The sequence below is a fragment of the Cavia porcellus genome, unplaced genomic scaffold (genome assembly GCF_034190915.1).
Source record: "Cavia porcellus strain 051 isolate PalLab524CR breed Dunkin Hartley unplaced genomic scaffold, mCavPor4.1 scaffold_4, whole genome shotgun sequence".
Lineage (NCBI taxonomy): Eukaryota > Metazoa > Chordata > Mammalia > Rodentia > Caviidae > Cavia > Cavia porcellus.
In genome coordinates this window covers 71,954,489-71,976,709 of record NW_026947487.1, presented here as the reverse complement: position 1 = coordinate 71,976,709, position 22,221 = coordinate 71,954,489, and the positions used below count along the sequence as shown (strand labels likewise).

The 22,221-nt window shown below is 37.5% G+C and overlaps 1 protein-coding gene across 6 annotated transcripts in view; it reads right to left on the bottom strand.

Annotated features, from left to right (window-relative positions):
- The window catches only part of Herc3 (HECT and RLD domain containing E3 ubiquitin protein ligase 3), a 136,360-nt gene that overhangs the window by 71,745 nt on the left and 42,394 nt on the right, over positions 1-22,221 (bottom strand). For 4 of the 6 annotated variants that reach the window (XM_063247266.1, XM_063247268.1, XM_063247269.1 and 1 more), the window contains 2 exons: positions 4,797-4,956; positions 2,766-2,792 (listed from right to left, as the gene is read on the bottom strand). In XM_063247266.1, the coding sequence (XP_063103336.1) occupies positions 2,766-2,792; positions 4,797-4,956 (187 nt within the window). The remainder of the gene's footprint in view (positions 1-2,765; positions 2,793-4,796; positions 4,957-22,221) is intronic. The other 2 variants (XM_003467470.5, XM_023564118.2) reach the window with 1 other exon arrangement.

Genomic DNA, 22,221 nt, shown 5'->3' with positions numbered 1-22,221 from the left:
TATGCTCTTCTATGCCATGATTTTTATGCGTTGGAGCCAATCCACCATGGACTGAATCCTTTCAAAACACGAGCAAAGTTAAACCTCTACCTCTCTGAATTGTGGGTGCCAGGTATTATAATTTTGCAACAGAATTGTTGATTAATATAGAAAACTGGTACCAGGAATGGAGAAATTCCTGTTACCATACCTGATCATATGGTTCAGAAGTGTTTGAAACTGGTCTACAGGAGTAATTTGGAAACATTTAAGAGAGGGAAGCTACATAAGGCTTAGAAAACTATAAGCAGAGATTGACAGACAGTCTGGTCAGAGATCAGAAGATCACAACAGTGATATGAATGCAGATAGACTACAAATGCTCATGAGATTTCAGTTGAGAGCAAGAATTCTTTGGGTAGTTAGACTAGAGGTCAGGTACGCTACACTCCGACAGAAAATACTTTAAAAAGTATTTTTGTTTATATTTTGCCCATCTTTCCTGAAACTGCAGGAGACTGAAAATGGTTATAGACTAATTAATCTGGCACAGAAAATTCTAAGGCAGCTCAACATTCAGACTGGAGCATACATACTGCTGGCTGTTTTCAGTCAAATTTATAATGAGAATTAAGAGGCAAAAAGCAGAATGCAAAAATTTAAAAACTTAAACTTTGCCTCAGAAGGAATTGTGTATAAAATTGAGGCCAAAGTGGTATGGCTACTGAAGAGATTAGTGCATTAAAAAGAAACAACATATCTTGTACAGGATCAAGACTAGAGACACCTTAAAGGCATCTCACAAATCAACCAGGCTCTACCCACTACAGGCTCAGAGTACAAAGGTATAAATTTTTCATGAAGAAGAAAGTCAATGGGCTCCTCTTTGAGAAGCGCCTCTTAGAAAATTTGTCTCCTAGGATTCATTTCACTGAGCTCAGCCATCACAGGCACTGACATGCTGCAGCTGTCATGGTGCAAGCGGGCCTAGCTAATGCTCAAGGCAGCAACAGATCCTGACATCACCCATGTGATACTGGTTTTACCAGCACGCAGAATGCAAGAGCTGTGGGTCAGGAAGGATTCTACCTAGATTCCAAAGGAAACCTTGGATGCCATGCAAGAAGCCCCCAAGAGGCCTGTGTGTAAAGCTATGAAAATAAAGCCACAGGTGCAGTGGAGAATTCAAGTCAGAGATGCCAGATATATGGACCTACAAGCCGCATGCTGTGAATGGATCCACCCCATGAGAGGAGTCACCTGCATTGCAACCAACAAGCTCATCAGGATGTGGCCACCAAAACCCTCTAGAACTCATACTTTACCACTATGTGCCCCAGGATGCCAGAAATGAAGACACAGAATGTAATGTTTGCCCTGCTTGGTTTTGGTCTTGCTTTGGTCTGATTCTTTTCTATTCTCCTACCCCTCTCTTTTGAAATAGGAATGTTTATGCCATATTACCTTGGAATTACATAATTTCTTTTAATTACTTATTTGTTTACAGAGGTTAAAAGATAAGAGTTTGCCTTGAGTCTCAGACAAAGACTGGATTTTTGAAAAATGCTGAAACTGTTACATAAGAGAAGGCATTATTACATTCTCTATTGTGCACAGGACAGTTGCAACACATTAGGCAGAATTACTAGCTTGTTGCTATATTTGAAGATTAAATGTGGTTTAAAATGATTTTTGGCTGTCAAGCTGATAAGGGATGAAATTTAAGCGGTTAAGCTTTGTTCTGTGATTGGCTTGGGAGCCAACACAAGTCCAGGTGTGTCTGGGTAAGTCATGGAGACAGGACCTTGGTTTCTGTATCTGGTTCCTTATTCCTTCCTCGCTGGCACTGTTTCCTGCTCTACCTTCCAGCTGCCAAGCCCTATGCATCTTTGTTCCACCATGCCCTTCTGCCATGAGGTTCCAGCCTTGGATCCAGCCCGTCATGCACGGAAACCATAAACCAAATTAAACCTCTCCCCTCCTATAAGTCATGGCTGTTAGAATTAGTGACAACAAAGTTGAGTAAAACAAGAAGTAAACTAGTCCAAACACACACTGTGTTTTACCTATTCATTTCATCCTATAATATCAGTAATTCCTTAAGGTACCCAATAGAGCTCCGTTTTTATATTAGAAAACTGAGCCTTAGCAAAGCTGTACAATTTATCTGAAGTCACTCACCTTCATAATTGGGCCAGTAGTGGAATCCAAAGTTGTCTGATTTTTTAATTTACTTATTCTGCAGTATTGGGGGTTGAACCCAGGGCCTCCTTACTGAGTTATATGCCAGTCCTTTTTTCACTTTGATACTGTTTCACTAAATTGCTAAATTTCCCAGGCCGGCTTGAATTTGCAATCCTCCTGTCTTGGATTCAAAGCTGTCTGACTTCAAAACTACATTAATTCCCACAACACCATTCTAGTACTTACCACAATACCATTTCCACAATATCAATAATGAAATCATTTCAAATAAATTACAAAACAAATCAAAGTTTTAGAAATCATTTATAAATTAGACATGGCTAATGAAAATAAACTTATACATAAATAACACAAAATAACTTAATTTTTAAGTCTTGAATCTTTGGTCATGAATAAATAAAACACCTTTGGTCATTACTGTTATAAATCTTTTCCCTAATATTACAAACAATGTAATAGAACTACAGCACTGCTTTCTTTACTGCTACTATCCCTTATCACCAAATTAAGTTAATATTTATAAGAAATGAACTGAAGACATTACCTATTTTAAATCAGGAAGTGAACTAGATCACTCTTACCTCCATGTTTCTCTTCTTTTAAACAGCCTTAAAGACAGAAAAATTTAAGAAAAGAAAAAAGGGGAAAAAACATATTATCCTTTAACAAGGACAACAGATAGGGGAGAAAAGATCATTTGTTAAACAAACTTGTACTACGCAATATATGGCCAGCCTTAGAAGTGAGTAGTCCATATTGCTGGCTCTGGTAGCACGCAACTGTCCAGTTCTTCTCCCATAAGGAGCTCACAGTTTTGAACTAAGAATAGACATTAAAGAATAATTACAGAGGGCATAGTGGTGCAGCTACTCAGGAGACTAAGGCAGGAGGACAGGACTGAAAGTTCAAGCCCAGCCTGGGCAATTTAATGAGATATTTAAAAAAAAAAAGACTGCACATAGTAGCACACACCTGTAATCCTAGAACTCAGGAGCCTGAGGTAGGAAGATTGTAAGTTCGAGGCCAGCCTGGGCTACAAAGTGAGTTCCAGGCCAGTCTTAATTATATAGCGAAACTCTGCCTCAAAAAAACAAAACAACAGAAAAGCCAGGTGCCTGCCTGTAATACCAACACTGAGGTAAAGTGAGGCTGAGTTAAGAGGACTGTGCAAGTTCATGGCCAGCCTGAACTGTAGAGTAAGATCTTGCCTCAAATTTAAAACAACAGCAACAACAACGAAAAAAGAAAGGAAGGAAGGAAGAAGAAAAGAAAGAGGGAGTGAACGTAGAGAGAGACGAAGGACAATTACAAAGAATGTGACAAATACTGGTAACAAGGAGCGTATGGGGTAAATTTTCAGAACAAAACAACAAGAATTACACGAAAGAAATAAACTGACAGCTTCTTGGGTCCTCAAGAACCCTGAACAAACTGAGCTGCACCCTCAGAAGTCTACCTGAAAGTAATTTCAGTATTTTGGATATCTCCTTAACGATAAAATAATCAAAATATATAGTTAAATTATAAACAATTTAGAATTGAATAAATATTTCAGAAACTGAAAACCAATGTAGCAGTGTTTTTGTAATAAAGTCTATATTTGGCATTTTAGCTAATAATGTTTAAGGCAATCTGACTTCAGAGCTAGCCTTGATTCTGTTTTAACATGCTTAATTGAGTAATTAAAATGTGCTGGTAAGTATATTTTAGTACTTCGGTTAGTAACTCTACAATGTGAAAAGATGCTTCTTTTTATTCGAATATTTGCCAAGTGCTACGAAGGACCACCAGGATTGTCCTTCTTAAAAGAAAGACATTTGGCTCCATTTTGGCTAAACCTGGTCCTATTTCCATGTATTAGTACATACAGTGCTAATTAAGATTTTTTTTATCCCCTCAACTGGCTTTAAGCAACGCAAATAGGTCTAGCTGAGGTGCTGATAGGTAGTCTTTAAATCAATGCCACAGGTCAGTGATGCTCAGCTTACAATTCAACTAGTATGCATGTGCCATGCGGAGTGACTTTGCTGCACTGTTAGCTGGGATTGAGCCTCCAGGCATGAAGATTACACATCAGAGTTGACACATCAACCTCCAAACATGAGATGCTTACTCAATCTATGATATGCAGATTAATCTTTCTGCATCTGCTCTCTGCCTTTGTTCCAGTTAGACATTATTCTAACTGGACTTAGGGTCCCTTGGCCCTCCATCATTTTACAAATGTATTTGTGTTTTTATTCATGCGTTGGGTTGTACTGGAAGTGACAGATTGAAATTAATTCACTAAAATTCCAATAACTTTCCCCTGGGAAAACAAATATAAACTTTACTGAACCACAGTGAGGTCTAGGAAGAGCTTCTTATAAAGTGCCAGGAACTCAGTTACTTATGAAGTTACTAGAACCTGACCAACTCACATTTTTAAACTACAGACAGGTATTTCTATAAATAATTACAATTCTTAGGACAAGTCCTCTAACAGTATAAGGCACAGCCACAGCACAAATACCAACAAAATAAAAGAAAGGAGTCTACCGAATCAACAACAGAAAGCAGTTTTTAAAACAATTGACATTTGAAACCCAGACTCCTTTCTGTGACATTCTTACCTGGGCACTGCCACAGAATCCTCAGTTGTCATGAGTCCTAGTTGACCATCACTCCCTGCACCCCAAGAAAACAGCTGGCCCTGGTCACTAAGGGCCAGACTGTGGGACTCGCCACATGCCACATGAATAATGTGCTGATCTGCCAAAGCTCCTATTTGTTCTGAAAGATACAAACCAAACGAAGAAAATGTACAGCCTGGAAAAAGATGTGTTGCCACCCTTACACAGAAATATCTTACAAGGCAGTTTTGTTCTTAAAAACAACAACAACAAAAACCACTTACTCTGTACATTTAGCAATTAATTACACATTTGATAAAAATATTTTTAAACATTATCAATTTAGATTCGAGTTATATTAAGTAGCATACATCATATAAATAGTAACACACATATTCCCTGAGAGCATACAGCCATGTGCCAGTGCTTTTCTATCCAGTAGGAAGTCTGCAGGTTTATTATTTGGAGATACTCAACCAGAGGCCCAAATGTGAGTAAGAATGGGGCATGCTTCTATAAATACTGGAACCGATAGACATTTTACCTAGAACAATGTGACTGCTTCCTGGTCCCACAAATATTCAAAGCTCCAACTAGTCTTCCCTGCTCATTTCAGAATGCATTTTCTAATGTTAACCAACTAGTCTAGCTGAACTGTATCCACAGGCCCACATGTCCAGGAAAGGAAGAGTTTTCTCTGGGAAAATTAGCCTTAAAATGAAAACCACAGCTAAAGTACATCTCTGCCCCTGGAAGCTAGAAGCCATAGCAAATCTACATCCTTGCATTTCCATCCTTTTTCACACGTCACCATATTCACATGGGTGGCTATAGCACCAAGAACCTAGCTTAGAGACTGAGGCCCAAACTGCAACTTTAAAATCAGTTTCTTTATCACAGAGTCCCTACAATGCAATTCAACCTGAATACTGAGGTTTTAGTTTAGTTATATCAACTAACAAACATGGCTCACGTGCCTACAGAGAGGGCTCTGTGTGCCTACTGCAGCACACATGCTACAGGTGCACCACCACTGGCCTAGGCCATTATTGTATCCACAGACATCACAGACAAGGATTACACCAAAGAAACTACAAAAAACATTACCATGTCCACTTAAAATTAAAAACATCTTACTCAACTAATATCCTACCAGCCATTCATAGGAAAAAGCATCTGCTTACCAGGAAAGAAAAAAAGAACTCCATAAATTTATAAGATGACTGTTCAATAAATGCACAGATATTGAAGCAGACAAGAAACATGAAAAGGCAAAAAAAGATGATATCACCAAGAAAATAGTAGTTCTTCAGTGTCAGGCAAAATCTAAGGAAATTTACAATATCTAAAACAACTCAAGGTAATGACCTTAAGGAAGCTCAGAGAAATAAAAAAATACACATAAACAATGAAATCTGGGGAAAAAAATTGGGGACCTGAAGGACAATGTCAACAAGTAGACAAATATAAAATAAAACTAAACAGAATAGAGTTGAATAATTCAGTAAATGAAATCAAACAATAAGTTATGAGAGCCATAAAACAGATGAGATCAAGAAGAATTTCTGAACTTCAAACTAAATCATTTAAATTAACTTGGGAGGAGGATGACAGAATTTCAGCACAGCTAAAAAGATAGAAATATGAAATAAAAGTGGCCTTTACTTTAAGAATGTGGAAGAGAACCCCATGACCACTGAGGTCTGGCTCTTCTCTCTGCCGGACACGTGGTGTGGGGGGCATACAGCTTTGGTTTGGGGTGGTTTCTAAGGGGCATTACTGATGCACAAGTAGCCCACTGGAATTCATTTCGTTCCACAGGTAAATTGCCTAGGGGTGGGGAAGATGACCTCCAGATAGAGCCCCTTGGTTCTCCCAGCCTCCCACTGCTGCAGCGTCCCATCCAGGGCAAAATCTTTTCATTCCTGTCTTTTTATTATTAGGAAAAGGGCAAAGTTTTTTCATTTTTTTAGTATTCCCTGCTGAAAGGGGAACTGTATTGGGATTTGGAAGGGTCAATGGGATGACAGTTGATGCCCATGTAGAAGCTGGTGCCAGGTTTTATCACTTGGGAATGCCCATGCGTTAGACTGAGACCTCTAGTGGGCCTTGGAGCTCTGAGAAGAACACCTTAATGGGGGCTGTGGGCCCTGAGCCCCGTCAGTCTTCAGCAGCAAGTCTGAACAGATCTGTCAGCAATGAATCTGGCAGTGATGGCATTTCCTATGAGGGCTAGAAGTTAAGAAGAAGGCTTACCCACTCTCTGGTGGCTAGGACAGTTGCTCTTTTAGTGGCCCTGGGGCAAGGCCCCAAAGGAACTCAAGGATTGGGATATTTTCTTTTTGCTGCATTTGAAACATGGTCCAGGAGGGGCTCAGGCAGCTCACCTTGTGTTGGTTTACCAGTCTCAGAGCTCTAAGTGTCACTGCTAAAAGATCAGATTGTTTTTTATCTCTGTTGTTGGAAACATGAGAAGCCATATTAAGAAGCCACATTAAAAAGGTCTCCCTGTGGGGTTTGAGGGCCAAGTTTAGCCTTTTGTCTTGGGATTTTGGGAAGGTATCTGTAGAATCAATTAAGTATGCAGGAGTCAAATAATATAATCAACAGGGTATTTATGATCATAACTTTAGTAATGGCTTCCCATAAGAAGGATAAAATCCATGGAATTTTAGGAACTGACATGTCATTTATTTGTCATATATAACTATCTCTTTATGTTGGTAGAATGTCTAATGCCATCTGATTTTTGGAGGATGGCCTGTTTTATTAATTTTACCATTTTATTTAGGAAAGAGATTAGCTATGGTGTCATTTAACGCCAGTTGAGTATAGTTAATTATGGCTCGGCAAAGGGCTGAGCCTGGGCCTGCGGACAGGCCGGGAAAGGCTCAAACTTGGCCTCTGACTCAGTGCTGGTCTTGTTGTTCTGCATGTATCACATAACCTTTTTTCTGGAAAAGATCTGGTGGATCCCAGCAAAAGGAATTTATAATTATCTCTTAATTTCAGTTCCAGAATATTGATAACAGTACAGTGCAGTATAGGCAGTAAGCTTAAAATAGAATATTAAATGGCTATTAACTATGGGTGTTTTAACATTTGAGCGCTTAAGAAATTTGTGAAGCATCTCTAAGCATATGTCTGGATCTGAAAGGAAGCACTTGTCGTCATACATTACATAAATTTTTGTTTAAAATTATTATTTGACTGGTGACCTCCTGTTGGTTTGATCTGAATCTCTTAGCTGCAACACAAGAAAAAGGCAGCAGAAACAATCCCAATTTTATATTTGAAGGCATGACTATACCATCAGATCAGCAACAATGAATTCTCTTAGTTATATGAACTTTAGTTGAGGTGTCTTTCATAAGGCTATGGAGATTACTGGAGCCTCCAATTAATAAACAAGAGCTGGTAAAATTACCAGTGGCCACTTTTTCTGTTTATCAATTGAAGTCTTGCTCAATGTCTCCACACCAAGAGATTTTGTTTAACCAATTTTAACCCAAATAAACCTTGATTAAATGGTTCGAAAATGTAAAAAAGGGAAAAAAATTGTTGAGCTCAAATAAAAGGAACAGCTGTTTACAGAGCAGACAACTGGACAAACATGGACAGATGATCTGTACATTATAAATGGACTGAACAAACAACAGATATATAGACTGACAATCATCTTATAAAATTAGAGTACACTCAAATATATTTGGCCAATTTGAACTATAATAAGACTGATGTGAATCTTTTTGTAGACTAATTTAATAGAGATTTCTTGAAATAAGAATACCAGAAAAGAAATCTGATTAGCTCACAGAGTTAAGAAGGAATGGCTAGGCACCCCCACCTCGCCAGGCAGCCATTGGCCCCTTGGAGGGCTGGCACGTGGCAGGGGGAGGGACTGAGAAATGGGAGAAGAAGGGAGAGTGACACAGGTGAGGAGCTGTAAAGGAGCTGTATCCTAAGTGTGGGGAGGGGGAGGAGGGGTCCTGGAGGAACAGAGGGAAAGAGGGACACATCCTTAAAACAAAGACCTAAAGATGGAGAGTTTTTGCCAACTTGCTGCCATTGTGATAAAAGCAAAATAAAAGATCAGCTTTTTGGTTTTTGGTAGCCTTTTGAATCAGGCACCCCAGAGGTGTGTTCAATTAAGGTAAAATGAGCCAACCTGGACCATGGCCAGTGTAAGAGGTTATCACCTAATATTTTGGATGCATGGTTAATCGGTTGCAACTTGTGCTTTTCAATCATCACCAAAAGGCACAAGTGGAGTCCCAGTGGATTATAGTAATGGCTCTGCCTCAAGGCTGCCCAAGGGACATGAGAACTGCAACCCCAGTCCTGGGACAGAAGGAAAATCTAGTGTGGGGCCCAGCCTACCACGGAGTAAACCTGGACAGAATTAGCTCACCTGCAGTAAATGAATTAGACTGGTGTTGTTTGCAAACCAGCAGCGACAAGTTGAGCAGCTCCCACACGCTGAGAAATGAGGAATTAATCTAGGACGTGGTCCAGTCCATGAATTGGCAGGGGACTCAAACTGGGAAGACCCCAGGAGTCACTCACCTGCTGTTCCCAGTCAGGGAACCAACTGATAGAATTTTAGGTGAGGCTAAAAAGACAGAAATATGAAATAAAAGTGGCCTTTATTTTAAGAACGTGGAGAGAGAACCCCACGACCATTGAGGTCTGGCTTTTCTCTCTGCTGGACACGTGATGTTGGGGGCATACATATATCTTAGGTTTGGCATAGTACCTAAGGGGCATTACTGATGTACAAGTAGCACATTGGAACTCATTTCACGCCACAGATAAATTGCCTAGGGGCGGGGAAGATGACCTCAAAATAGATCTCCTTGGTTCCGGCTCCCAGCCTCCCACTGCTGCAGCATCCCATCCAGGGCAAAATTGTTTCAGAGGAGAGTTCAAAAGAGTAAAAAGCCTCTGGGGTACCTTTAAGCAAATATTATTTGCATTAAGGAAATTTAAGAGGCAATAAGAAAACATGGATAAAGGCAAGGAATGTAATATTCAGTAAATAAAAAGCTGACTAGTTCCCCAGACTGGAGAGATATCTCCAGAATTCCAATGGACTCCACTCAAAAAGTGATCAGTGGATGATAATCATGCTGTCAAATCAAAAGAAAAAAGAGAATTCTGAAAGAAACAAAAGAAAAATATCAACTCACATAAAATAGAATCCTAATTAGAGTAATATTAGATTTCTTACTTTAACTGCTTCTCAGCCTTTGGCTAAGACCAAGGGTAGATTTTTCATCGCAAAACTCTCAGACAAGGAGAGCACAAAACACTATATTCAGAATTATGAAAGAACAATCCCTGCCAGCTAAGAATATCATATGTAGCAAAGCTACCTGTAATAAAATCTATTCCAGATGTAATAAAATCTATTCCAGATGAACAGAAATGGAGAGAACTCATTACCACTAGACTGATATTATAAAAATACACAATGGGATACTGTATCTAAAATCAAAAGAATTTCTAATACTGTGAAAACACATGTAAGTACAAAATTCAGTGGTAGAATATAGATTTTTTAAAAACAAAAACAAAAGCTGTATAAAACAACCCAATCAAACAACAGAAGTAGGCTGTTATCTATGGAAAACAACCTTGAAAGTAAACACATTAATTCCCTAACTAAAAAATGCAGACTAAGTGAATGGAAAAAAAGCAATACCCTATTATCATCTGTGCCATACTTTTCTCATTGCTGAGACCAATATCTGACACCCAAAGTTAGAGGGGGCAAGGTTTATTTAGCTCACAGTTTGTACAGGTTTCAGTCTATAATCAGCTGGTTCCAAAGCAGGATGGCACATGATAGAGGGTCAACAGTGCATGGCGGCAGCAAACACAACGAGAGAGCAAGACAGGCTTCTTTTCTGTCTCTTGTGTTGTATCCAGGCTACAGGCATTAGGGCAGTGCCAACACTATCACTGGACAGCACCCTTAATCCCAGCACTCCTCTGCAAATCAATCATGCACTCTAGATTCAGCTACCTTCAACAAAACCTTACGACCACATGAAGCTTTGGGAGGACATCTAGACACAAACCATAACAAGTTGTCTATAAGAAACTCACTTCCCAAGGGTTTAGCTCAGCAGCACAAGCGCCTGCCTGGCAAGCACCAGGTCGAGAATTCGATACTTCATACCAAAAAAAAAGAAAAGAAACTCATTTCACCAATAAAGATACTGAAAGTGAAGGGATAGAAAAAGATACTGCACACAAATGGGAACCAAAAAAACAAACAAACAAACTGGAGTATTTTTATTCATGTCCAAGGAAACAGTTCAAAACTGCAAAAAGAGACACAAATGTTATACAATGACGTAAAAGAATCAATTCAGAAAAAAAATTAGTTATAACTATACGTATATGAACATTAAGCCACTTAAGTATAATAAAGCAAATATATACTTTCCAAGCCACACTGATATCTGAAAACTAACACCTATTTTCATCAATGTCTAAATCATTAAGACAGAAAATCAACAAGGAAACAGAAGTAACCTATACTATGGATCAAACAGATACATACAGAACATTTCATTCAACAGCTGAAGAATATAATACTCATCATCAGTACATGTAACTTTCTCAAGGATATACCACAGGTTTGATCACAAAAGAATACTCAACAAACTTTTAAAAATCTAAACTATACAATGTACCTTCTCTGGCTGCAAAAGAATAAAATAAGAAAACAAATATAAGAGGAGTAGTGAAAATTCTACAAATATATAGAAATGAAATATGTAACAACCTGAACAACCAACAGGTCAATGAAGAACTAAAAGGCAATATCAAGAAATTCTTTAAACGAAGGAAAATAGAAACAACATAAAGAAATCTATGGAATATACCAAAATCAGTACTAAGTGGGAAGTTTATATCCACAAGTACATACATTAAAAAATAGAAAAAACTGTGAATGAACAATCTAACAATGCAGTTCATGCAACTACAAAAGCAACAATTAAGTCTATCACAAAATTAGTAGAAAGAAATAAAATATGGAGAAAGAAATAAAAGAAGTTGAGATTAAAAGCAATACAAAAGATCAACAAACCAAAAAGTTACTTTGTTAAGATGAACAAAATTGGAACTTTTGGCTAAAGTGTGGGAGGGAAAGCAGAAATAAAAAGGAGACATTATAACTGATATCACAAAAAGATAAAGGATGACTAGGAATGAATATGAACAGTACAAAATCAAATTAGAAAATCCAGAAAAAGGGAGTAACTTCCTAGACACACATAATCCACCAAGTTAGAATCCTGAAGAAACAGAAAACCTCCTGAAGTGGTGGCACATGTCTATAACCTCAGCTACTCGGGAGCCTGAAACACGAGCCTTATCTAAGGCCAGCACACACCAAGGGGCAAGTTACAGGGAGCTGCTCCTTCCTCTCAGTTCTGACTCTGAGTAGATGAACAAGGAACCACTACCTGTATTTGGGAATCTTCAATATTGGACCCCAAGCATGCCAGAGTCACCACTGGGAACCTGGAGTTTATCCCAAGCAAAATGGGACATGTACCCACCACAAAGCTAACACTAAACCCATCTGAGTCCATACTCAGCATGCCAGGCTCACTTGAGCCTACACAGAGCACTCATGCCCTGCTCCAGCCCCAAACCCACCAGTGTCTCTGAGCAACCAGGGATTACACAGAGGGTATCACAAGCACCATGGGCAAGAAGAGACGCCACCCTGCATTCAGCCAAAGTCCTGGACAGTCCCCTGCCTGGTTAAGCAGCAAGGGTAAATGGCCATCTGTCTGCCCAGTAATCTGGACACCCATGAGATACCACCCAGAACATACCATACCTTCAATGGGCTTACGCAGATTTGTTTCTCCCGTGAGCTCCACTCTCAGATTTGACTCTCAGTTCCCACAGGACCCTATATACAATGAGAGCCTGTCCCACAAACACTGGAAAATATATCAGGTAACCCACACGCTTCCACAACCAGAAGAAATCCACAATAGGAGCCTCAGAAACAAAGTCCCCCCAAATGGCTGGGAAAATGGTGGAATGTTGAGCAGCAATAAACTAATAGCTCTGAGATCTGGAGTCCAGACACTAGAATAGAGCAATGTGGGCAAAAGAAGGAAGCGGGTCCTTTCAGCAAGGATCTGAAGCAAAAATAGCCCACAGGGAGAGTGAAGAGAGGGACCTCAACAGAGGAGAGAGAGGTAGCAAATAAAACTCTTTGAATCCCACCTCAAAGCACAAGGGACACAACACAAACACACAGAGGCACAGAGAAATGTACCAATGGAATGGACAAGGAGGTGCTGTGGGCTGCTGTGGCCGGTGAGTGATTCCAATACAATTCAAACATCCCCAGGAGACAGTGATTGGCTGGTCGCCTTTTTTGGGAAGGGTCCAAATGAACTCAAAACTCAAAGCAGCAGTGCATTGGCTCCAACTTGGGGCTCACAGTGTCAGGGTGAGGCTGTAGCCAGGGGGGACAACAAAGGGAAAGAGTTGAGTTCAAGCAGGCAGAAGGCAGCAAGACAGCCGAACACCAGGAGCACCCTGAACTTCACTGCAGCTGAAAGCAAGGGCTTGCTGCTTTATCCTCTAACCAATCATAACTCTCTGCAGGCTTGCTGGAATCAGCAGGGATCTGGCCTTTGTGGAGCAGTGACAGCACAGATATTCCCTAAAGTAGACATTTCTTTTTCTTTCTTTCTTTTACCTGTTTGCTCTTGTTTCTATGATTGTGAACACTGTTTCCACTTTTTGCTTTTTGTTCTGCTCTTGTTTCTTCCTCCTTTCTTTCCCCCCTGACTTCTTTACCAGTTAAAAAGGTCTGGAACACCAAAAGAAACCACCAACAGAGTGAAGAGACAACCCACAGGATGGGAAAGTATTTTTACCAGCTATTCCTCAGAGAAAGGATGAGTATCTAGAAGACATAAAGAACCCAAAAAGAAAATCAGACCTACAAATTTTAAAGAACCAATTCCAAAAATGGACATCTGAAATGAATATACACTTTTTCAATGAAGAACTAGAAACAGCAAATAAATATATGAAAAAAAGGTTGAACATCACTGGTCATTTAAGAAATACAAATTAAAATAACACTGAGGTTTCATCTCACTTTAGAAAGAATGCCTATCATCAAGAAGTCAGCTAGTACAACTGAATGCAGATGTCTTGTGCTCTGGGTGAATGATTTGGGGATGACAGTGTACATTGTTTGTACCATTGTTGACCCCAGATTGATGTGTTTTGAAATTTTGTTGTAGTTGTTTTCCTTCTTCTTTTTATTCTTGGATAAAAAAGATTTTTTAAAAAGTCAAATAATATAAAATGCTGGTGAAGCTGTGGGGGAAAAGAAATCCTTCTCCACTGCTGGTGGGAGTATAAACTGGCAAAACCATTATAAAAATTGGGATGGAGATTCCTAAAAAAACTGAAACTACAGATTTCATTTGACCCCAGCTATTCCTCTTCTTGGTATCTTCCCAAAAGAGGTAAAAGCACACACCACAGCAATATATATACATCCATATTTATAGCAACACAATTTGTAATAGGTAAATGTTAGAAACAGTTCAGATGAAAATGGAGAAAATGTGGTTTCTATATAAACTGGAGTACCATTCTGCCACGAAGAAGGATAAACCTGGGACATTTTTAGGTAAATGGATCCATCTTAAGAACATAATTTTAAGTGAAACAAATCAATACACGTTTAAATGCTGCATTGTTTCTCTTGTGTGAGAAACCCAGAAGGTAAAGAGGATAGATGTTGGAAAGTAGGAGGAAAATGTTCACATGGAAAGAAGAATAAGGATAAAGAAACAATAACTGAAAAAGGATGTAAGAATAACACTAGAAACAAAGCTGTGCAGATGCCGAGGTGAATAAGGCTTGAAGGGAATGGAGCGGAATGGGGAAAAATAAAGCCACATTATATACAGGTATAAATTCCCTATGATGAAGATGATCACTATGTATGACAAATACTAAGATCAATTTTAAGTACAGAAAGAACTACAGAGAAATAATGAACAACAGAACTGAACTAGTTATTAGTCTCCCAACAAAGCAAAATCCAGGACTGGACAGCATCCCTGCTGAATTCTCCCAATTGTAAATAAAATATTATCTTACTAAAGCAATCTTTTAAAGAAGAATAATACTAATTCTTCTCAAAATAATCCAAAAAGCTGAAAAGAAAACATTTCCCTTCTCATTCTATGAGACTATCATTACACTGGTATCAGAACCAGATAAGAGTACAAAAAAAGGAACTATAGGACAAGATACCTGTTAAACACACACACAAAAACCTTAATAAAGTTCTAGCAAACCAACTCCAACAGCAGATCCAAAAGATTATATACTATGATTCATATGATTTATTTCAAGAATTCAAGGATGGGCAGTGGTAAGGCCAGATGAAAACCAAGAGGCCAAGCTATGCCCTCCCATGTGCCAGTGGTAGTCACAACACCAGGTCAGAACCAAGATGTCAAGCCACATCCTCCTGTGTATCAGCAGGCATGCAGACCAAGAGAAAAGAAGAGCCAACCCCATTCCTTATAAGCAACCAGCTGATTCAGAGGAACAGACTGAGATGATAGCAACTGAAGTAAAGAAACAACACTAGCATTGTCTGAATGACTTTGCAGGCCTAAGCCAGTAGTCTGGGCATCAATTTATAGGATAACAATATGCAACAATAGTAACTACCAGGGATTTCCTACTGTCTTGCTTTTGAAATCTTAATATTGTTCTCATTTTTTAATTTTGTTCAATGTGATTGCTTTTTTCCGTTAAAATAAAAATGTGATACAGTACATCAAGAATGAATAAAAATGTGATCATTTTAACAGATGCATAAAAGATGGTAAATGAAACTCAACATTCCTGCATGATAAAACCTGTCAGCAAATAAGGTACAGAAGAATATAATACAATAAAAAACCATACATGGCAAACCTACATTTTACAGTAAACCATGGTTTTTCCTCTAAGCTTTAGAACTAGATATGAATACCTTTTAGTACTCTTCTTCAAAACAGGATGAGAAATTCTAGCCAGAGCAATTAGGAAAGAGGAAATCAATAAAGTGAGTGAGTCAGATTATCTGTTTGCAGACAACATGATGATATGTATAGAAAAACCTAAGATGCTACAAAAAACTGTTAAGACATGATAAATGAATTTAGTAAAGTTGTAGAAGATAAGACTGACATACAAATTAAGTACCTTTTTCTGTTTTCATAGATAACCAGCTAACCAGAAAAAACAAAAACAAAAAAAAACAAAACCAAGGAAGTAATATGGGTATCAAAAATAAAATACCTAGGAAAACATTTAAGGAACCAAAGACTAATCCTGTCATCAAGGCATAGAGACATTTACTCTTTAGAATGTGTGTAATGATGAATTACTAATTATAATTTTATGTTTTATTAAACAATGAGTATGTAACACAAAAAAATTACAGAAGTATTAAATTTTTAACATTTATCAAGTGCTTATACAAAAAGCATCAAGATAGATTTGCAATGTGTGATTGTGAAAGAAAAGATCTCTTAAAAATAACAAGGAACCAGGAAGTAACAATACAAAGGCTAGAAGATGACAAGAGGATCTATAACTTAAGAATAAAAAATGTGAGCAAAGAAGCAGGAGTAAACACAAATGAATTACAAAGGCTATTCACAGAAATAATTAAGGAAAACTTCCCAAGCATAGGAAAAAGAAATGATATCCAGATAAATGAGGCATACAGAACTCCAGCCACCTACAACTAAAACAGATCTACACCCGGACATATAATAATCAAGATCCCAGAAATCCAGCACAATAACAGAATATTAAAAGCAGCCAGAGAAAAGAAGCAGATCACCTACAAAGGAAAAATCATCAAAATAATGACAGACTTATCAACACAAACTCTCAAATCGAGAAGAGCTTGGGGAGAAATAGTCCAAGCCCTGAAAGAAAATAACCTCCAACCCACATTGATGTACCCAGAAAAACTCTCTCAAAATTAATGGAGAAATAAAGATATTTCCAAGACAAGGAGGAATGGTGGGAGTTCATGGCCACCAATCCAACCCTACAAAAAAATACTGAAGGACATTTCAGAGAGACACACACACACACACACACACACACACACACACACACACACACACACAAAATCCAGGATTCCAGCAACAGTGGCAGAGAGGCCTCAATGAATGGGGAAGACAGTGGAAGGAAGGAGTAAAGTGGACAAATAATAGCAGAAAAATAGAATAGCAGAGTTGAGGCAGAGAAGGTAAGCTATAATCTTTAATATAGACAGCCTTGATATACTAAGAAAAAGAAACACAGGCAGAGTAGGAGGCAGGATCCATCAAGATGCTCTGAATAGGAAATATACTCAACCTGAAAGAGGGTTAATAAACCGAAAGTCAAAGATGAGAAAACAATGCTCTATGTGACAGGAAACCAGAGAGAAATAGAGACAACTCGTCCAGCAGCCGCACATAGATTGCAAAGCTATGACACTTTTGTGCAGTGTAGAACCACACAGCTGGAAGGAAGGAAAACCTTGTGGCTTTAGTAAGTAAAGGAGTATAGCTCAAGATTAAGCTCAGGGGTAAAAAGATTCAGCAACCCTAAGATAGATAAAGGTTGCCCCCCTAACTAAAAACTAAAGGAGCTAGTTGGAACCAAAATATACAAAGCATCCTGAGAAGGAGAAAGATGAGAAATTGCCTAAAAAAGGAAGGTGGAGGACATTGTTAATAGTGTATCAGGATTTAAAAGTCACAGTAGTCTTATCACTCTGTTTGGTTTGATTTCATTTTGTTCCAGTCTGTCTACTCATATTAGATTTAAGGCACAGATAGCTAACCGAAAAACAGCAGATTATACCACGGTAACTATCCTTAAGTTCCTATTAACTTACACTGAAATGTATTACCTACATTGTCTTACTATGACTGATCTTATGAAGCTGGTTTGTTAGACCGCTGTTTTGCCTTGACTGTTTTTATTCGAATTTGGTATGCTTGATAGTATCAAGTCTAAGAGTAGAGGCAACTACTCTGAAAATGACAAGATGTAAAAGATACCCATTCCAGTTTGATTATTAACTGCTTTTGAAGTCCTACAATGTCTCCAAAGTTGTGTTTTTATTAAAATAGCTACGTAATGCTATGTTCAATTATATTATGTATGATGTGGACAATTCTATTGAAAATAGCAAGAAAAAGCATAGTAACTACTGTAGATTACCTAATATTGTGGTCTTACATCTTTTTCACTTCATAGTTTTCTAGGAATTCGTCCTTGTACAGTGGTCTTATGTCTTTTTAATTTCATGTGTTTATAGGAATATGTTTTGTTTTGTCTTGCTTGGTTTTGTTCCTCCACTATAGAAAGGATAGAAATACATGTTAAGACACATGCATACGTAGAACCAATAAACAGTTTATGAGAATTGATCTTATGACACATAATGAAATGAACAAATACTTTGAAGGAAAAGAGACACTATAGTACCCAGAGCTGATCCAGGAGTATCATAATGTGAAACCCAGCAATACTATTATTCTTTGCTCAGAGTGATTTTTGTTGAACAGAACTGGTTGCAGTCTCGCTGTTTGAGACCCCACTTTATATGCTCCACTTTTGTATCTTTGAATAACTATTTATAAGAGGACAATATGTAAACATCAACTAGTGATTTCTTACTGTTTATTCTTTCTTTGAAAGTATGTATTATTTCTACCCATTTTCTGTTTTGTTTAGTCTTTCTTTAAATAAAATTTTTTAAAAAAGGGCAAAGGGAGGGAAAGGTAGAAACTACTGTCAATTTCTTATTGTTTTATCTTGAACTCTTGCATTGCTTACATAATTTTATTAGGTTTGGCTTTGTTCTGTCTTTTGTTAGATTTTATGCTTTCAGATGGTAAGCTATTTTGAATATAATGGGAAATATTATGGTAATCATGGTTTCCTATTATATTGTTTTGAAGTCTTATAATGCTTTCATTTATTGGTCTGATTTTATTTTATTTTGTTTGATTTTATTGTGAGATAATATGAACGCTATTTTGAAGAAAACAAGACACTATGGTAGCTATTGCTGATTTACTATCATCTTGTTTTGAAGTCCTACCATGCTTTTGTTCTTGTTTTGATTGGTTCTATCCTGTTGTTTCATTTTGTTTTATTATGTGTGATGCAATAGACAAATTTTTTGAGGAAAATGAGGTATTATAGCATCCATTGTTCATTTCCTGTTACTTGGTTTTGAAGTCCTATAATGCTTTCATTCTTTTGATTTTTTTTTACTATATTGTTATGTTCAATATTATTGTGTGTGAAGATATGTTCAACTGTTTCAAAGAAAAGAGAAATTATGTTAGCTACTGTTTATGTCCAGTTGTTTTGTTGTGAAGTGCTGTGTTGCTTGCATGTTCCTGTTCTGATTTGCTGTTTCATTCTAAATACATGAACCTGTACATTTTTTAAAAACCATATTACCAAAACAGTGTGTTTTCTACATAAAAACAGGCAGATGGATGCAACAGAATAGAGAATTCAGATATTAACCTATATATTTACAGTCAACTAACTTTCTACAAAGGCTCCAAAAACGCATATTAGAAAGGACAGTCTCTTCAATAAATAATGCTTGGAATATTAGATATCTAAAACAGAAGAATAAAACTAGACCCTCTATTGCTTGTCTTTCACAAAAATCAACTAAAAATGGATCAAAAACATACATGTGAGATCTGAAACTGAGTCAGGCATAGTAACACATGCCTGTATCCTAGCATTCAGTAAGCTGATTCAGAAGCCTTCTGAGTTCAGGGACAGCCAGTGTTACCCAGCAGTTGACAACAACTGCTTGCACATTTCAAATTAGCTAATAGAATTTTGAAATTTCCAACACAGAGAAATGGTAAATGTCTGAAGTAAAAGAAGTCAGTTATTCTGATCTGATCATTTCACATTGTACATATGCATTAAAGTTATACTCTACCCCATTAACATGTACAACTATTAATGTGCCATATGTATATGTGCACATATATAAATATACATATATCATAAAAATACTGACATTCATAGATCCCTCAATAAACATCTAGCTTTCTGTTGACCAACAAGGAATCGCTCCATGATATAGCTCTACTGACACTTCAGTACCTCATTCTTAAAATACATAAATACATAAAACTTGACAAGGATTAACATATATATGAGAAAAACTTTAACATGAAGGACAAACATCAATGCAAACAAAAGGATATGAAACCTGAAAACACAGAGGAGTAAGATTTTTTTTAGACTCCTCAGAAAAATGAAAAAAAAAAAAAACATAATACCCATGAATCAGGAAGATAATGCATAGAAAAGTATGAAATGTTAAGAAAATAAAAATGTCTTGGAATCCAAAGATGTCATAGCACAAATTTACAAGAACAACCTTCAAAAGCAGGATTGAAGTTGAATTGAAATTTTCTAGGAAATAAAACATTAAAGTGTTATTCTAAGAGGTCCAATATGTAAAACAGAAAACTCTAGAAACACATGGAAGACATATAGAAAATTTCAATTGTAAGAATAAATTGAGTTTCATACTGAAGGACCTATTAAGTGCCAAAATGGTATTTGAGAAAATACTTCATAGTACTTCATCTCACAACATCAAAGTACCAAAAGAGACTCCAAAAGTTTCTGGAAAATAGTTTACACATACTAGAACAAGGATCAGAATGGCATCAGATTTCTCAAAACAACACTGAAATCTACAAGACAATGGAAGAATGCTTTCATAATTCTGAAGGAAACTGACTTGTAACTGAGAATTCTATACACTGCTAACTATGAATTAAACATGAGGACAGAGAGAAAAAAGGAGAGGCAATTTTCAGGGCATAAGTCTATTCAAATATTGTAACTCTTATATGGTTTTTCTCACAAAACTACTGGAAGATGTGTCTACAAAACAAAGGATTCAGAGTCTAAGAGGAATTTTATACAGGAAGAAGGTAAGGAACACTTTAAAGGCTATTATATAGCAGACCAAGGAGTAAGGCTGGAGAAATATTCTCCAAGTGGGAAAACTAAATACTATGAGTTTTATAGTATAACGAATTTTACAAATCCATTAATATAGAAGTTAGTAAACAAATGTGAAAAATGAAGTAATTTCAAGAGAAACTATTCCACAAGGGGAAAAAAAAGCAATCCTGTATATGAAGTCATAATATCAAAATAAAATTAATTTTCATAGTGAATAATGTAATTATTAAATTGATTTAAAAGATTATTTGGGAAGGGATGAATTTGAGAAAGGGGAAAAGGTGGATATGCAACATAAAAGAATCTGAATCTGAATCTTCCTAGTGGTAAGTCTTCAAATTATAAGTATACATGTCCAATACTGACAAATCAAGAACCAGCACAAATGTAGCAGTTAGCTTGACTGGTTTAACTTGATTGGCTTGGGTGCCACCATGGAATTGGTCAGCACACTTCTACGAGTGCCCAGGTGGGTCATGGAAAATCATCTTTGGGTCTGTGTCTTATCCCCTGCCCCTTCCTCTGGCACTACTTCCCTGCTCTGCTTTCTGGCTAGCAAGAAGTAAGTGTATCTGCTGCACCTTGCCCGTGTCAGAATGCTTCTGCTTGCAGCCAGACCACCATGAACTCAGTATCTGAGACCATGAGCCAAATTAAACTTGTTCTTTAAATAATGTGGGTATCATGTATTGCGTCTTGGCAATGGGAAAACGGCTAATGAAGTACGTAGGGAAAAAGCTAAGAACATAAATTGATGTCCTCTGGGAGTAAGATTCACTGGTGGATACAGGTGAGGCAGGGAACTGCTACATGATCTAAACACAATTTGTATGAATATTTTACTAAAAAAGAGTAAAGTTTGAGAAACTGCCGTAGAAAAAGATGTTATAATTTCTCCTGTTTCCATTCTCCATTTGCCTAAACATCTACTCACTATCAGACCCTTATTTCCCAATTCAGTTTTACGCCAGGCACAAGTTCTGTTTTTGCTTTTCAAATCATGAGAAATCTCTACTAGAAAGGCTCAGACAATTTAGATTTTCTCTCTCAGATCAAACGTCCATATTTTGTCAGTTCCAAGACCTAGGCAGCTTTTCAGTTTCCTGGCCTTCAGAACTGGCCACATTCACTTGTGACAGCAGCCTACCTCTGGATGTCTGAATTTATGGATGTCAGTGGGTAAGCCTTTCCTGCCTGGATGCTAGCATACAGCCTAAGGCAGTGATAGTGAACCTTTTAGAGGCCAAACTACAATTCAAAACCCACTTAATTATTGCAGTGTCAACAACAACACAATTAAACCTCAATACTGAAGTTTTCT